Source organism: Cricetulus griseus, chromosome 3 (genome assembly GCF_003668045.3).
Source record: "Cricetulus griseus strain 17A/GY chromosome 3, alternate assembly CriGri-PICRH-1.0, whole genome shotgun sequence".
Taxonomy (NCBI): domain Eukaryota; kingdom Metazoa; phylum Chordata; class Mammalia; order Rodentia; family Cricetidae; genus Cricetulus; species Cricetulus griseus.
Genome location: NC_048596.1, coordinates 266422416 through 266440159, shown reverse-complemented (window position 1 = coordinate 266440159; position 17744 = coordinate 266422416). Strand labels below are relative to the sequence as shown.

Genomic DNA, 17744 nt, shown 5'->3' with positions numbered 1-17744 from the left:
GTGTGCACATGTGCATAGGCATATGTGTAAGAGGGATTAAAATATTAAAATGTTATAACAATACAACATCATTTTAATAAATATTAGGTTGTCTTTCCAAATACACAGGAGAAGTGCTTCATGTAAAGCTCAAAATCTGGGCATGCATGGTAGCTTACATTTGTAATCTCAGCGCTCACTGAGCTGAGGCAATAGCCTTGTTGTTATGTTTGAAAACTAACCCCAGGGGGCTGGAGAGATGGCTCAGAGGTTAAAAGCACTGACTGTCCTTCCAGAGGTCCTGAGTTCAATTCCCAGCAACCACATGGTGGCTCATAACCATCTGTAATGAGATCTGGTGACCTCTGCTGAAATGTAGTAAGAAGACTGTATACATAATAAATAAAATCTTTTTTTAAAAAAGTCCAAGTTTAATGAGTAAATTGCCCCTGGATGTTAAACAAAGAAAGAAAGAAAGGAAGAAGAAAGAAAGAGAAAGAAAACTAACCCTGGCTACACAATGAGTTTCAGTCTAGCCCTGTGAGACTTTGTCTTAAGAAAACAAAACAGAACCCCAACAGAGTAAAGAAAATAAACAAATAAAACTTATAGAGGGAAATAAGCAAATGTAACACTTTTTATAAATACAGATTCATCCATTCACTAAGCATATAAGGGCCAGAGATGGCTCAGTGGGTAAAGGAGGTTGCTGTCAAACTTGACCATCTGAGTTTGATCCCTAGGACCTATAATGGTAGCAGGAAGACCTGACTTTGACAAGTCATCCTCTGGCTTCTACGTGTGTGCTTGCTGCCTTGCCATGTACACACACACACACACACACACACACACACACACACACACACACTAAGTAATCAAAGAAGTAAATGTAAACAAAATTAAATCCTCAGGATATCCAGTTTATGTCTGGCATCATGGCTATAAAATGCTAGGAAACCTGAAGTGATGGTTAGGAGGGTCCTTTCTTTGCAATGGATTATTTATCAATCTTTTATTATTTATGAAGCTAGTAAGTGACACCCAGCCTTTTGGAACACCATTCCTGCAACAGTTCACTCCTCTTTCATTTGTTTGCGCTGCAGCTTTTGACTCTGGGTCACCAAGCAGCCAACCTGAACTGCCCAGGACCAATTCATGGAGGAATAACAACCAAGGGTGAGTCAGGGTGGCTGGGGACCCGGCAAGGTTTGGAGCTGTGTTTTCAGAATGGCTAGTGGGGACCCATTCAGAATTCCATTTTCTCACCTCAGTCTTCTCTGTTTTCTTCCACGACTCCATAGTGTTTCTGCATTGCTTGCACACAGAGGAAGACTTCAGCCAAAAATTGCCAGACACTTAATCAAATGAGCCAGTGGACTTGGGCAGAATGCAGCACTGTGTTGCTGTATTATTATTTTAGCTTGCAGCCAGCACAGAGAGTTTCCAGAAAGGGTGCCCTTCTCTGTTTCATTTTTAAATACTTCTTCAAAAGACCTTCTACCACAATTAGTGATGGGGAAAATGAAGTGGGGAAGCCCAAACCAAACCTTAAGAGAAGAAGCAGGCCCGGTGTCTGAGGAAGCACAGCTTCGTAGGCAGACCCACCTGCTGAGGAACTGAGGGAGACACTTACCCACCCAGCAAGGCAGGAAGAGTGGGGCCCTGCCCTGGTGACCTCCTGGTGCCTTTCTACAAAGTTGCCTTCTTGGTCTTGGGCTTTGTAGAAACAGTGCTGTTCAGCCTAGACTCTAGAGAGGGGGAGAGAACCGCAATCACACTCAGGTGTTAGCAAGCACCAAGCTAAAACCAGCTATTGCTCTTAGTGTTTCAGCTGAACGGGGTTAACCTACAGCAAGCAGGTGCATATGTGTTTCTCCTTCCGAGACACTGCTGATTCACTGAGGGTGACATTTTATAGCCAAGCACGTGAAAACAAGACCTCGTTGTTTATGTTTTAAAGCATTTCAGATATGGCCTGGGTCTCATTCCATTTGGTAGGAAGTGTCTTTTGTGTGGCAGAATCTCCCATCTGCTTGGTTGTTTTTACTTTTCGTTTCCTGTGTATGTGTGGTGCGACGTTTGCTTTCTGTAGAAATCCCTCCCCATAACTGAGTCAGGGTGCTTACACAGATGTTTCTCAGGGGCTGTAGTTGCCTTTCTTCCACCTGGGAACACTGATCCTGACTGCTGAACATTGAGTGCAGACTGACACGACTTCACCCTGCTTTGCTTTGGAGACTGTTGGAAAGCTCTTTCTCTGGTCTGCTCTTTGGTTTTGAAGAATCATTGTTTTGGTAGCCCATGATCCCCTGCTGATCTTATAATGGACCCAAAGAAAGTGAGCCATGGTGAAGCTCCAAGGACATAACATAAGTTATAGCTGTTGACTTAAATACCTCTTAATTGGCCATTATGTGTGGACAATTGTAGTCAATCAATGTGTCACCCATGATAACAGAGAATGGCCAAACTCCAAACGTCATTTCAGCCCATTGTGTATTTCCTTTTGGAGAAAGAAGCCAATGAAAATATAACTAATAAATGTTCAGTTTCTGCTCACTCTGTGCAAATGGGGAAACTTACCAAATAGGAGGAGGAAAAATAACATATATGTACTACTGGCCTCCAGCTCGCCCGATTTTCTTTCATTATTGGAGGTTAATGAGCAGCTAAAAGTCCTAAGCCTACTGTTTTTGGGAACTTTGGTTATCTCATTATGTTGGAGTTTTTCTAAATGTTCTTATAAGCAAACATATATTGTGGGATATTTGATCACACTGTGTGAAGATGTCTCTGTTTTACCTCACCTACCTAAGGCCCTTCTAATTGGTTGAATAGAGAACTGAATGGCCAATAGCTAGGCAGGAGATAGGACTTCTGGACAGAGGTAAAAAGTCTCATGGGTAGGGTAGGGGAGCATGGGGGATTCCCCATCGAAATATGGAGGTAGTTGGACATACAGTATGCAGAATGGTGAAGAGGTAATGAGCCACATGACCGAATATAGATTGCTAAACATGGGTTGGTGTAAGTTTTAGCAGCTAGTTGGGAACAAGCCTAAGCTAAGGCCAAGCTTTCATACTTAGTAAGTCTCCTTGTCATTATTCAGGAACTAAAGAAAGTCCAGTTACAAACAGGTATATACTTGGCCTAAATAAGGGAGATGTATATGAGCCCTTCAGCAAGATTCTTTTTTCTTTGCATTCTACAATTTCTCAGGCCTCCCCTGGTTGAAGAGTCCAAGAACTATAGATGTGTTGTAGAGAGAATATTTGACTTTTACATTTATGTGTGTGTGATAATACATGTATTATATGGGCACATGCACAAATGGAGAATTCGAATGTGGGTCCTAGGAATTGAACTCATGTTTGTCAGCAAGCACCTTTACCCAGAGACATCTTGCAGCCTGTAAAGTATTCATTGATGATAGATTCTGGGAATTTTCAGACCAAGGAGCCCATTGTGGTCATAATGGCTTTTATAATTTTTCAGAAGTAATTCTTGGAGAAAAGTCTGTACTTGAATATTGTCTTGACTTCATAGTATCCACATGAGGTCAAGCTACTAGACGTAGATGTGTAATCTAACTGGTCTTCTGATTTGTCCAGTAGAAGGCCACTGCCATCTCTGTTATTGCACTTCAGAAAAGAGAAGCCAGTAGGTTTTGTTCCAAGTTGCCAGATTTCTCAGCTAGCATTCTATATACTAGATGCTAATGCAGACCCAAGCATATTCTCTCCTAGAGTACTTGCTAACTTTCCTTAAAACTGAGAGTTGGGGAGGGGGTGGTTGGAGAGATGGCTTAGTGGTCAAGAGCACTGACTGCTCTTCCAGAGGACCTGGGTTCAATTCCCACCACCCACATGGCAGCTAACAACTATCTGGAACTACAAGTCTGACACCCTTGCACAGACATACATGCCTGAAAATCACCAATGCAAATAAAATAAAAATAAATAAATTATTAAAAATAAAACCCTGAGAGTTGGAGCCCGGTGGAGGTAGCACACGCCTTTAATCCTAGCACTTGGGAGGCAAAGGCAGGTGATAATCTGTAAGTTTGAGGCCAGCCTGGTCTACAGAGTGAGTTCTGGGACAGCCAAGAAGCAAAGGTTACACAGAACACAGAGAAACCCTGTCAAAAAGCTGAGGGTGGGGAGGGAGGGAGGGAGGGAAGGAGGAGCATGGCCTGCTTTCCCAGAGGATCCAAGTTCAATCCCAGTACCCACCCACACTGACTCCAGCTCCAAGGGTATCCAACGCCTCTGGCCTCTGCTGGTCCTTGCACTCAGGTGCACATACCCACAAACAAACATGAGACACGAACAGTTGTGTGTGTGTGTGTGTGTGTGTGTGTGTGCGTGTGTGTGTGTGTGTGTGTGTGTGTGTGTGAGTGAGTGTATGTAAGTACATGGGCACATGAATGCCATGGTACATGAGGGGAATTTGAATGTCTCAAAAAGTAAAATAAATAAGGATTGCTTGACTCTGTGGTTAAGAGCTGCTCTTTCTTAGGACCAAAGTTCAGTTCCCAGTACCTACTTTGGGCAACTCACAACTGCCTTTAAGTCTACCTCCTGGAGACCTGAGGCTCTCTTCTGGTCACAGTAACTTCCCCATGCCCCCCCCCCCTCCAATAAATAATAAAATTTGTAAACAGGAAAGATGAAATAATCGCAAAAGACAGTGATTAGGCTGGTAGCTAAAGGGACTTGTTGAGCAAGGCTGATGACTTGAGTTTCATCCCAGAACCCATGGAAAGGTGGGAGGAGAGAGGTGACTTCAGAAGTTGCTCTCTTGCCAGGCAGTGGTGGTGCACTCCTTTAGTCCCAGCACTCGGGAGGCAGAGGCAGTTGGATCTCTGTTAGTTCGAGGCCAGCCTGGTCTACAAAGTGAGTTCCAGGACAGAATCCAAAGCTACACAGAGAAACCCTGTCTTTAAAAAACCAAAACCAACCAACCAAACAAACAAAAGGCATTCTCTGACATCCGCATGTGCACCTGCCTTCTACCACGTCCCTGTGTTACACACACACACACACACACACACACACACACACACACACACACACGTCAAAATTTTAAACAGGGTCTCTGAGAGCTGGGATGTAGCCTAGTAGTAGAATGTTTGCCTAACATGCTAGGTTTAACCTAGGTGCCCTCCCCCAAAATAAAGAAGCTTGGCACCCTATCATTGACAGAAATTAGAAATGATACTGATTTATATTCCCAATGATGACTCCAGTGTTCTAATATAGCTGATGATTAATATTTTATGAACAGTAAAATTGAACTGAGCCAGTAGACTGCTTGTCTGTTTGGATGGAATCCATAACATGGGTAAGCATTTATAGGTGATTAGTGTAAAGTGCTGGCGATTGGAAGAGCATGTCACATTAAACTTTTAGAGAACTATCAAGTGGTAAATTTCAATGAACTTTGTGGACAGAGATTATTTTTCAGCTTTATGAAAGGGAATACCAAATGCTAAGACTAAAAACTGATAGGTCCTCAATAGATAGTTTTCTGTGTAGTTTTGGAGACTATCTTGGGACTTGCTCTGTAGACCAGGCTGGCCTCGAACTCCCAGAGATCTGCCTGCCTCTGCCTCCTGCGTGCTGGGACTAAAAGGCATGTGCCACCACCACCCAGCTCAATAAATAGTTTTAAAATGACTTAACCTCAGCTGGTGATTCAATGACTGTCTTAAATGTTAGGATGAAATTGGTATTGTAAATTTAGTCATTGTTTCATCTACTAATATACATGAATTAAACACCATAGCCATTAATTCCAAGCCACCAATAATGTATCAGAGTCACATTATGGAAAGAAGTAACACTTCCCCAAGGGGAAGAGTCATTTAACAAGAGCAAGTTCAAATTTGAATTCTCTACTACCTGTTCCTCGTGTCTTGCCTCCTTCTAACAAAGGCCTTCTGCTCCTACTCACTGAACTGCATAGAAAGCATTAGGGGAAAAATGGCACACTTTACAGAAATCTTTAACAGAGTTTTTACAAGGGATTTAGTCAGTGACTCCAACTGACCCCACCTGAGCCAGAAAAAAAATGTTACAAACATCACGGTTTATCAGCCAATACCCATAAATGGATATTTGTTTTAGAAAGTTGCTTCAACCTCTGAATTTACAGCCCTCAGCAAATGATACATATGCATTGTTCTGGGTCAGGGGCATGATTTAACTTTACAGTTATGTATTATTAGCTTAGGTTGTAAAAGTTGATTATGTAGGAAACCCAAGGCAAGTTAGGTTGGTTGTTACTTTATTCTGGCAGAGGCAGGCTAAACAAACAGTTTGAGTACACAGTAGGGCAGCAGTTTTAAGTCTTAAGTGACTCCAAGATGTGTTATTAACTCTGGTTGGGAGGTCCAGGAAGAGTACCAGCCTCTTAGAATGTAAAAGATATTTTTATTTTAATTCATTGTCATAAAAATAAGCACCACATAGCATGCTTATTCAGTTCATGTTATACTACAGCCTAGAAGATACTGATACATGGAATGGGGTAGAGGAACAATTTCATGACATATTGCAATCATGAGATAGGTATAATTAATTAAAGCTTGACTATAGTCTAGTTAATTCATTCAGTCTTAAGTATTACTTTATTCCCTAAAGGCAGAGAACTTAGTTAACTTAATGAAAGAATAATGATGTATATCTTTAACTACCTTCCATCACCATTGCCTTTCTTATTCTAATATTGAATACAGGAAACACACACACACACACTCACACACACACACACACACACACACACACACACACACACACACACACCACCCAATAACCTCCCAGAATCTGGGTCCCACTGTACCACTTTGAGCCTTTGTGCATACAGAAGGATAAACCAGCCATATATTTTTCTTTTCTGCTCTTTATATTGATTGTTGTTTACTTTTTGAGACAGGGCCTCACTGTATGGTCGAGTGTGGTCCTAAAAGTCTTATTTTTTTTTCTGCTTGCACCTCCTGTGTGCTGGGATTATAGTTGTACACCACCAGATTGGGATTCTTTTTATCTTTCCATTTAATGAAATTCGAGGTAGTAATTATTACATGAAGACATGTGCAGAACATGATGGTGATCAATAACAATAATCTGATGGAAATAATTTGAATGAATAGACATTATAGTCCAGACCTTTGTGTTTTGTTTTGGTTTAGTTTAATTTTATTGTTTAGAGGGTAAAATATACACAAAACTCCATAATTTCCTGTATTTGCCATCTCTGAATATTCTATTGGCTGGAGTTTTTTACCTTTTGAAAAAATAACTCTCTCCCCCCTCCCCCCCAAAATAGCCGGGACGTGGTGGTGCACACCTTTAGTCCCAGCATTAGGGAGGCAGAGGCAGGAGGATCTCTGTGAGTTCGAGACCAGCCTGGTCTACAAGAGCTAGTTCCAGGACAGCCTCCAAAGCCACAGAGAAACCCTCTCTCAAAAACTGCCCCCCCCCAAATAAAGAAAAATAAATGAAGACTAATTTTCAATCCAGGCTGGTCTTAGACAAAGCTGTATTTCATTTGTAATTGCTATTTTCATCTATCAGAAAAAGGTCAGTAGCATATTTGCTGATTTGTGATCGACAAACAGTTGCCATGTTAAATGGGAAAACAGAACAAATGTTAGCTTCCTATCTGTTGGCATAGAGAGACCCTGGCAGTAACTGGCTTTTCATGAATTGATGTGGCTCTGGATGTATTGTTTCTTCTGGCTTTAAAAACCGGTGCAGGTATTATGTAGATTTCTTTGGCGCCATTGTTTTCCCGGTTCAGCCTGGAATGAACCAACCAATCACACGAATGTAATCATATTGTGGTATTGTTCCTTAATTTTTTCCTCTCTAAATAAATACTTGGGGAATAAATTAAATAACTAAGGTCAAGCCTAAAAAGGATATGGTCTTTTTCATGTCTCCTCAAATTCTACCATTCTTCTATTTTGAAATTTTGTCTGAGTTTGGTCAAATTCTTTGACATAACCCTTCTTTATTTCTTTATTGTTTCCTAATATTTTTGAGAGTGGGACAGATAGAGTCTTCCCCTGGCAGCCTACAATCTTCCTATCTCCTGAGTGCAAGGATTTGTCTGATGTTACTTCTTTGCACGGCTTGGCTGTGAAGGTTGTCCCTTCCAAGAAACAGGTGAATATCCTGTGCTGGAAACTTTGACTCTGATAGGATGCAAAGGAAACTTGTGGCTAACAGTTGTGTCTTACATATGTAGCCCCAGGGAGAGCACAAACCTGGAAAGTGTAGGTGGATCAAGACGGGGAAGGAGAAGTGAATTCTTTTGATCATCTTTGCTACTTGTCTCTGTGGCTAAGGTTAGACAAAAACCCGTACCAACTGGTTACAGCACTGTTGTGCGTGCTGAAAGATATTATGAGTTCAAAGGTACAGTAACTTTTTATTAATTTGATTTTAATAGTGATTTGAATTATACAATTTGGGGGCCTGGCAGTTACTTTTGGTAGCTGACTTCTGGTTGGTCCTCAGTGCTTTCTTTGGGAACAGCTATTATAGTATAAGCGGAACCATGTCCCCGCTGAGGTAAACATTCATTCTATTTGCAGATGAGGAAAGTGAAGCTTAGAAAGAGGATCAGTAACCTCCCCAAGGCCACACAGCTAGTAAGTGACAGATTTCAATCATCTATTTGCTTTTATAGTTGTTATAATCTTAGAACAATGATCTCAAACGGAATATTAAGTCTGTGATTCTTCAAAATTAATTCTTCTTCCTTATCATCTAGTTACTTGTTTTAGGTCTTATGGAAAACTGGGTTATAGTCATGGTTTTGAGTGCCCTACTCGGTATCCTTACTGGTGCCCCTTCAATTCTTTGGGTCTCTAAATAGCCCATTGAATGAATAGGCTGGATCACATGATCACACAGACCTTTTGTCTAATTCCTGCCTCTTAACACCATGGATCCAGCCTTTGAAGGTACATTGTTTATTCACCTTCCTGATTCTAGGTGAAGCAAATACATTATTTCCCAGGAATGCAGTCGTCACCCTTACTTAAGTACGTTGATTGCATAGGTTATGGTTGCAATCGTTTGCTTCGTTTCTTGTACACCAGGAAGTCTACCGAGTGCTCTCCACAGATGAGTGCGCTAGCTCCTCACAACTTTATAAGGTGGATTTTAAAGCAACTATTTAATAGTGGAGTCATCCAAGGTCAAGTATGTAAGCAGTGAAGCAAGTCAGATTGCCAGCAGCCGGTGCGCCGACAACAAAGCCCTTAAATGTTTACTGAAACAGTAACGAAGTTGTATTTTTTTTGCCTTTGTTGAGACACAATCTCAGAGTGAAGCCGAAGCTAACCTTTAACTAACCATTCATTCCCCTTTGCCTCCCAAGCGCTGGGATTACCAGCAGAAGCCGAACGCCTTTTCTACTTGTTATGTAGGCCTAGGGAATCACGGTCACTGTTTTTAAAAGCAGTTTTTTGTTGTTGTTTGTTTGTTTTTTTCCCTCTATTTAGACACAGTGTCGTCCTTCGATTTTACTGTTTACTTCCATTCCGCTTATATCGATGAATGGGAGGAGATTACTATTTCCATGCCGAGTGCTGCTATTCTGAATCTAAACAAGCAAGCCAACTGCCGCCAAACGACCGGGGCTTTGTGCCTCTGCGGCACTCCGCGGGTGTCCTTCCGCGACAGCCTGCCTTTCCCAGAAGCCGCGTTCCTGCGCGGAAAAACTACACTTCCCAGAGGTCCCCGCGGCCGAGAGCGCGGGCTCGACCAACCCTTCCTTCCTTTGCCCGTCCCCCCCATCGTCGCAGCGTGATGATGCAAACGCGTCGGGCGCCGAGGACTGACGGCGTTCTGGCTCGCGACCGCGGCGGCGGCGGCGGCCTCAACAGCGGTAATAGGCGCAAGAGCGGCGGCGGCGACGGCGACGGCGACGGCGACGACTGCAGGGACGACGACGGCGGCGGCGGCGGGGCGGGCGCAGCGCGCACAGGGGAGGGGTAGGCGGGCGGCGCCAGCGGCCTGGACTGCGGCAGCGACGGCCAGGGCGGCTCAAGAGGAGCCTCCAGCAGCCGGCGGTCGAGCTAGGCCTCAGCGGCGCCCGGAGCTGCTCGCGCCGGCCTCGGCGGGAGATCTCCATAGAGACGGTGACAAACACAGACGCGGGGGTCCGCACGCGGCCTGCCGCCCGCAGCCAGCTCGGGGCCCTCAGCCGCCGCCACCGCCTTCCTCGCCGCCGGCGTGCGCGCACTCTCAGTTCCCGCTCGCTCCCTCGCGGTTCTCGCTGTGTCTGTGTGTCGCCTAGGGCCGGGCGGGGGAGGCCCTCAGGCCGCCGCCTCTGCCTCTCCCGCCCGGGAGCGGGAGTGGGAGGCCGCCCAGGCTCCATCATGGCCTCGGGAGCCGGAGGCATCGGAGGGGGCGGCGGCGGCAAGATCCGGACGCGTCGTTGCCACCAGGGGCCGGTGAAGCCTTACCAGCAGGGGCGACCCCAGCACCAGGTACGGGACCCGCACGCCGCGGCCGCTGGGCGGCTCCGGGCGGGGGGCGGTGCGAGGCCCCGGCTCCCCCCACGTGGAGCGGACCAGACGACCGGAGGGCCTGAGGCAGGGCCGGGGTGGCGACGGGAAGTGGGCAGAGCCGGGCCGGGCCGGGCCGGGCCTGGCCGTGCGGCGCACACGTGGGGTGCGAGCGGCCTCTCCCAGCTCTCCCGCCCAGGGGCTTTCCCCGGCGGGCGCTGGGCGGGAAAAGAAATTCCAGGCTTCGGAGACTCGGGTTTCTGTTTTGGCGGGTTTTGGGGTTTTGATGGTATTGACTCGCGACCTCGCGAGGGAATAAGGGGAAAGAGATGCGGTAACAGGCCCATCCGCTAGCAGGCTTCCTTTATTTATCTACTTTATTTATTTGTTTTTCTTTCTGGTGTTCCCGGCTTCTGGGTGCGTGGGGAGGGTAGTTGCCGCCGCCGCCGCCCAGAGGGACTTGGGGAGGGGGCGCTGTTCCCCGGATCGTGGAATAATAGTGATTCAGTCTTAGCTGCATTAAGACATTGCTGGTTGTCCGGTCCCCTCATCTCCCTGGGTTGGCCTTTCCAGATCTGGACACGCTGGCTTAGCTTCTCCTCCTCTTCCCGTCTTAACCGAGTTATAGTTACTGTGGCACTAAGGCATTTTGAAAGTCCCTCTCTGCTCTTACGTCTAGTCTCTGCGGCGCGATTCTTCCTCTCTTCTCTCCTCCCCGCTCAGTATTTTGAAGGCCAGAATCAGCCATTCTCTACACTTAACCAGTTCTCCAGCTCTGATCTCATACACCCAAGTATTTTTAATGCTGGGCGTTTTCTAGAAATTTAAGGTACTTGGGGCACAGCAGGAGTGTTGGCGGTCTCAAATAGTTAAGCCACTTTATGCCTACGTGGATGTTTATAATTTTAAAAAGTTGATTTCTGTTGTAAATGAGATGTTTGGTTTTTGAGAAAAATTTCAGGGTTTAAAAATTGCTTGTAAGAATTTAAGAAAATGTTAAAAACTTATTGTAACAAAGCCACCTAAAAGTACCTCGGTGAACTAAAGTAGGAAGTGTGCGTTTCAAGTTTATTGGAGTCTTAATAGTTTGTTGCATACTGTCAAATGTAGATTCTGTTTTATTCTGGATAGTGCTCAGATTTGAATACTTAACGCTTTTGTTTGGTAATGTTAAATTGTATCACTTTAGGCAGTTTAAAAAGTAAAGATATGAGGAAAAGTTTTGAATAGTAAAAGCTATAGTTATGTCCTCAGAAGTTATTTGTTGTTGGTTGGGAGGGTTGTCACTATTACCGTTTTCCCTAGATATGTACAGAGTGTTGAGGATGAGGAGCAGGAGTATTTGTCAACAGATTTTAAGATTAAAATCAGGTCCCAAGCCTGGCCATATTATTTTACCTAATGTGCAGCAGAAGTTAAGGCAGCGTTCTCCTAAGAATAACGAATAACCTTCGAATGCTTGTTAAAGAAAAATGAAAGAAAAATGAGCAGAGAAATGGATGGTTTGGATAGAATTTAGAAAGGAACTGATATATTCAAAGTGACAAAATTATGGTCACAGCTTATTTTTTACATGTACTCAGATAAAAATCTAATCTGGGAGAGAAGATGCCTAACAATTGAAACCCAAGTTGTTTTTATAACTGATCCCGAGTTCAGGCTGTATGGTTAAGTAGTTAAGTCAGTAAGTTAAGTCAGCTAAAATACTAGCTTCTTGCCTCAGCTGTTTAATCCCCCCACCCCACCCCTCCGAGACAGGGTTTCTCTGTGTGTAGCCATGGCTATTTAATTTAAAAGTTAATATCTTAACTTTGAACAGGGATTAAAGGTAACTGTTTATCGATTAGTGGATTTAATATTGGCAGAAACCACCAAAGAAAAGTATTTAGGGTTACATAAAAGAATGCATCTCAGTTTTTGTTTCTGTCTTAAAGTAACTAGTCTTACCTGGGTTTTAGTGGACTTCATCGAGCTTGTCCACTGGATGTTTTGCAACAGCTGCTGAGTCACCCTGGATGTAGTAAAGGAGCTTCATGACATGGCATGTTTTGTACTAATGTTTGATAAGTGTCCAGGGCTTCTGGGCATATGAAACCTTTGGTTGTGGGGTAGAAGGTTAGAATAAGAATAAGCAGGCTGGTACTATTAGTGGGTGCAGGACAGCCAATGTCAGGTCAAATAGCTAGTGCCGTCAGTCACCAAGTACCTGTAATTCCTGGATTAAGTTGACTTCTAATTTCCTGTTTTGACTTCTGGTTTAGCTCTGATGGGTAATGTCTAAACTTTAGCATTTTTCTGCTTTTAACTTAGCTTTAAAAAATGCCACCTTGCTTGAAGTTGTGGTGCTAGGAAGTTACTGTCTTGCTCAACCAGATGAAGGGGAGTAACTTAAAGTAGTAGTAGTTGGGTGTAGTGGCATATACCTGTAATCTCATCTGCTAAGGATCTGAGGCCAGGGGATTTTTTAAGTTTGAAGCCACCATGGGCTTCTTAAAATTCCAGGCTTGACTGGACTGTAGAGTGAGACTGTCTCTAGGGTAGAAGTGTAGAAGCAAACAAGCAATGCAAGATGGCATTTTCACTTGCCTCTTCACCTACCCTGTTAACCAAGCCACTTTTTAGCTTTTTTGTGGTAGGTCCTTCTGTGTAGCTCAGGCTGGCCTTAAACCTGAGCTCTTCCTGCTTAAGTCTTCTGAGAACTAACCCAGGCACTTGTAAACATGCTTATTTTTCTAGTTGGGAGTTGTGTTCACTAAAGGTAATGGCTTAGATCATGTCGTCTGTTCAGTCTCCTTTCCTGTTTCCTTTGTGTGTAGCGAGGTGGGGAGGTTAAGCTGGCTGCTTTTTTTAGTAGCCATCACAGAACACTTGAGTTCATGAGCAGAGTATACTCTGGAAGAACCTGTTGTCACCTCCTGGTGAGATAGACCTACTTGTTTTTGCCTCTCCCCTGCCTTTTTGGTGGTAGGTTTTCTTTCTGGCTTGGAGCTAAGGGAATCTACTTTCCACCCTTAAATAAAGAGGATGAGCTGGGTGTTGGTGGCACACACCTTTTAGTCCCAGCACTCGGGAGGCAGAGGCAGGTGGATCTCTGTGAGTTCGAGACCAGCCTGGTCTACAAGAGCTAGTCCCAGGACAGCCTCCAAAGCCACAGAGAAACCCTGTCTCAAAAAACAAAAAGAAAAAAAAAAAGAGGATGGCTGATAGCCTGTCCTTCCTGGCTGAATTCATTGACCATGTTCAACTGTAAAACAGGTGAGGAAGGGGAGGAATTTGAATTCCCCCTTCATCAATAGTTTATTTTTTAAAATATCTTACCATTGGTGTGAAGGTGACAGAGCCCCTGGAACTGGAGTAACAGATAGTTACAAGCTGCCATATGGGTGCTAAGAATTGAACCCAGGTCCTCTAGAAGAGCAGCCAATGCTCTTAACCACTGACCCGTGCCTCCAGCCCCTATCAGTAGTTTAGATCAAGGGTTGGTAAATCTTTTTTTTTTTTTTTAATAAAGAAACAAAACTTTTTTTGGTTTTTCCGAGACAGGGTTTCCCTGTGTAGCTTTGGAGCCTGTCCTGGAATTAGCTCTTGTAGACCAGGCTGGCCTTGAACTCACAGAGATCCACCTGTTTCTGCCTATGGAGTGCAGGGACTAAAAGGTGTGTGCCACCACTGCCCGGCCAAACAAAACTATTTTGAGGCTCTGTGACTGCCAGTTCTTTTTTATGGCTCTTTGACAAATACAAAACCATTTTTAGCTCTTTTTTGTTTGTTTGTTTGTTTTTTTTTGTTTTGTTTTGTTTGGTTTTTCGAGGCAGGGTTTTTTTGTGGCTTTGGAGGCTGTCCTGGAACTAGCTCTTGTAGACCAGGCTGGTCTCTGACTCACAGAGATCCACCTGCCTCTGCCTCCCGAGTGCTGGGATTAAAGGCGTGTGTCACCACTGCCCGGCTCCATTTTTAGCTCTTAAGAGCAGTCCAGAGGCTAGGTTGGCCCACAGACACTTGAGTTTGTAGGACCTGGCTTATGTGATAGGATCCTTTTTATTTTGGCACTTTTTTAAAAAACACAAATGTCTCAACCTTTGATGGCTAAATAGTATTCTCAGCTTTGAAAAATTAATATTTCTCATTTTATTAATTTCAGATGTCATTAAATAATTCTATTTTCTATATTCTAGATGCTTAATGCTTTCGATAGATATGAAAGTAGAAATAATTGGTTTAAAAACATTCTGAAGGAGTCGACTGAGTTTGAATTTGATGAGTTCTGCCCTGAATTGAATGATTCTGCTTAGTTTTGTCATCTGTAAATTGAAGATTGCCAAAAAGAATAAAATACATAAACACGTCTCAAGCGGTATAGTTAGAAATCATTTGAAGTTGTGATTAAATAGAGCCTCGAAATTTAAGTGGTCTATATGCATTTTGCTGTCTTTTATAATTGGAGTTTTTTTTCCTTTCTTTGGTTACCCAAGTCTTTTCCAGAGTCACACCAAAGTTAAGATCTTGTTTACAGTGATAAAGTCAGATGTAAGCTATTCATGGAGGGAGGTTCCTCTCCTTCCCCACCTTTGTAAACAGTTGAATGTGGTCACCCATTTAATCGAGGAAGGACAGGCTATCAACCATTCTGTTTCTGTAAGGTCAGAAGGTAGATTGTCTTAGCTCCAAGCCAGAAAACCTTATGTATTGCACCAAAACACAAAACTTCATCACAAAGTTTGGCAAAAGTCAAACATTATCACACCTTTTTAAATACTTGGTCTTTTTCTCAAGAAGTACCAGTCACTTAAATATATAGGTAGAAAAGTTCTGAATGTTTGGGAAATAAAAACTAGGTTTTGGGGATTTTTGTTTTGTTTTCTTGTGGTGAGCGATCTTAGTATGTTACCTTAGCACTTTCCTTACCAGGTTTTTAATGTAAGAAAGATAGCTCCAATTATGTCTCTGATTTCCTGGAAAGTCGTAATGGGACTAGCTTGAAGTAAAATATGAAGCCTTTGGCCAGATGCCACTAAAGACAACTGTTTTATTAGGTACGGGGTATTGGGGACATTGCAATAATTCTGCATTTTCCACTTTTGTTTTCTGATATAGAGCTTCCTATAATAAATTCCTAGCTAGGCTGGAACTTCATAAGTAGCACAGGCTGGCCCTGAACTGACAATTCTCCTGCATGTGCTCAAAAAGCAAAAAAAGGTGTGTTTACTGACTCCAGGGGAGAATTTATTATTAGAGAAAGGATAGACTACCTTTCTCATCTCTAAATATTTCAATTTGTTTGATTGTACGTAATCTTTTTTATAGAGTGGTTTGAGAAATAAAGTTAGTCTCAGTATTGAAATGTGGGATATGAGATAACTCCTAGGTTTAAATCCTATGGGCTGTTAATGGATTATGTTTCTCCTTGTTGTATTTTAAGGTTTTTAATTTTTATGTTTTTCAAAAGATTTGTTTTTACTTTTATTTGTATATAAGTCTTACATGTGTGTGCTGATGTCTGTGAACTCACTGTGTGGTCCAAGTGGCTCTTGATTTTTAGATCTTTCTACCTCAGCCTCCCAAGTACTGAGTGTGCTGGAATTATAAGCATATGCTACCCATGTCCAGCCCACTTGTGGGTATTAATTCGTTAGCCAGAAAGATATTTTTAAGTGGCTGGAGAACTTGGACTGGGTAGATAGGGTAAACATAACCATTTATAAATATAAAATAAGATAGTACCTGAGATTTGCAGCTTAAATTTAGATCATCAAAATTAGATATAGTATAAATGTCTTTAGAATACATAATTTCTTCCCACATGGAAATAACCCACTATCAATGTTACAGTGAAGCAGCTTGATAAAGACTTTGAAAAAAAAAAAAAACTTTGGGGAAAAAAGTCTAATGGCAAAAATAGTAAATGATTAGGAAGGGTGAAGGGTGTACAAACCCATGGACGAAGACTCAAGCACGGGCCAGAGAGAGGGTCCCCCTTTCCACCCCTGTCCCCTCATCTGCCCCATCCCCCCTGGAGACAATGGTTTCTCTGTGTAGCCCTGGCTGTCCTGGAACTGGCCTCAAACTCACAGAGATCTGCCTGTCTCCCAAGCGCTGGGATTAAAGCTGTGTGCTACCACCACCCAGCACAGCCAGGTCTTAATGTAATAGAAATATCAAAAGGTTCGGGTAGAAATCAAAAAGGGTGGAGTGTTTTAGAAGAGAAGGCTTGATAGACATAAAACTGATGCTGGAGTTAGTTTGTAGTCCTGTTCTGAGAGCCAGGGAAGTCACCTAGGAAAGAGTGTGGACTGGAACACTGTTCAGAAGGGTCATGTGAAAGAACTTGAATAGAACGAAGTAGAGACAATTTCTAACCTGAAGAAGGGAGAATGTGCAGGACTGAGGATTGCTCTATAAATAGGGAAGTTGTTTTCTCGTGAAAAGAAAGTTTGTAATTATAAATGAAGTCTGAGTGAGTATAGAGTACATAGTTCTCTTCCCTCCATGCTCCAGCTTCTCATGAACTAGGGCTAAATAGAATTTTAGACACTATGTTCACCAGTGCTGTGATTTGTAGATAGTTTTGAACACTCATTTTTAATATTTTTTGCCAAATGAAGAAACTGTAGTTCTTGAGGCAAGAGAATTTAGTAAAGTCTTGTAGATTTATGGTTTAAATTTGAGGATTTTCTCCTTTCATCAGTTTAAATTCATTATTTTTAATTACTTAGGGTAGACTTTGTTGTAGTGCCACAGGTAAAATTACAACACTATTTTTTATGCACCATATTTATTTTGCAAAGGGTGAGTGAGGCTTTTGCTTTTTATATGTTGGCTTTGTTATCACTATAGACGATGGTTTTGTTTACGATGCCCTAAGAAGGCTTTTCATGTCTTTTTGAGGGGAGAGAGTAATGGAGCATAGAAATTGTTAAAATTGATAAACCTAGAGGTCTTAAAGCCAGTAATACTTGTGTTTTATTTATCTAAATTTATTTTATGTGTGTGTGGTGGATCTTTGCAATTTTAAAGTTCTTTTTTATAAATTAAAATTTAAAGCATTCCAACATTGTGGGTGTTTTCCTAGAGAAACTTCAGAACATGGAGACATTTCCTCTTTCCAGGCTCCTTTTATACCTCCTCCCCTCTTGATGGCCTTCCTTAGCTTAGGCTGGCCTCTCTCTAATGTCTTATCTTCACACCACTGGCATGCCATGTGCCTGGTGCCCTTGGGGGACACCTTGTGGAAGTGACAGCA

General features: G+C 42.9%; 1 protein-coding gene across 1 annotated transcript in view; it reads left to right on the top strand.

Annotated features, from left to right (window-relative positions):
* The first annotated feature begins 9847 nt into the window (after positions 1 to 9847).
* Positions 9848 to 17744, top strand: part of Nup153 (nucleoporin 153) — a 53319-nt gene continuing 45422 nt past the window's right edge. The window contains exon 1 of the mRNA XM_027410002.2: positions 9848 to 10486. Coding sequence (XP_027265803.1) covers positions 10376 to 10486 — 111 coding nt within the window. The 5' untranslated portion in view covers positions 9848 to 10375. The remainder of the gene's footprint in view (positions 10487 to 17744) is intronic.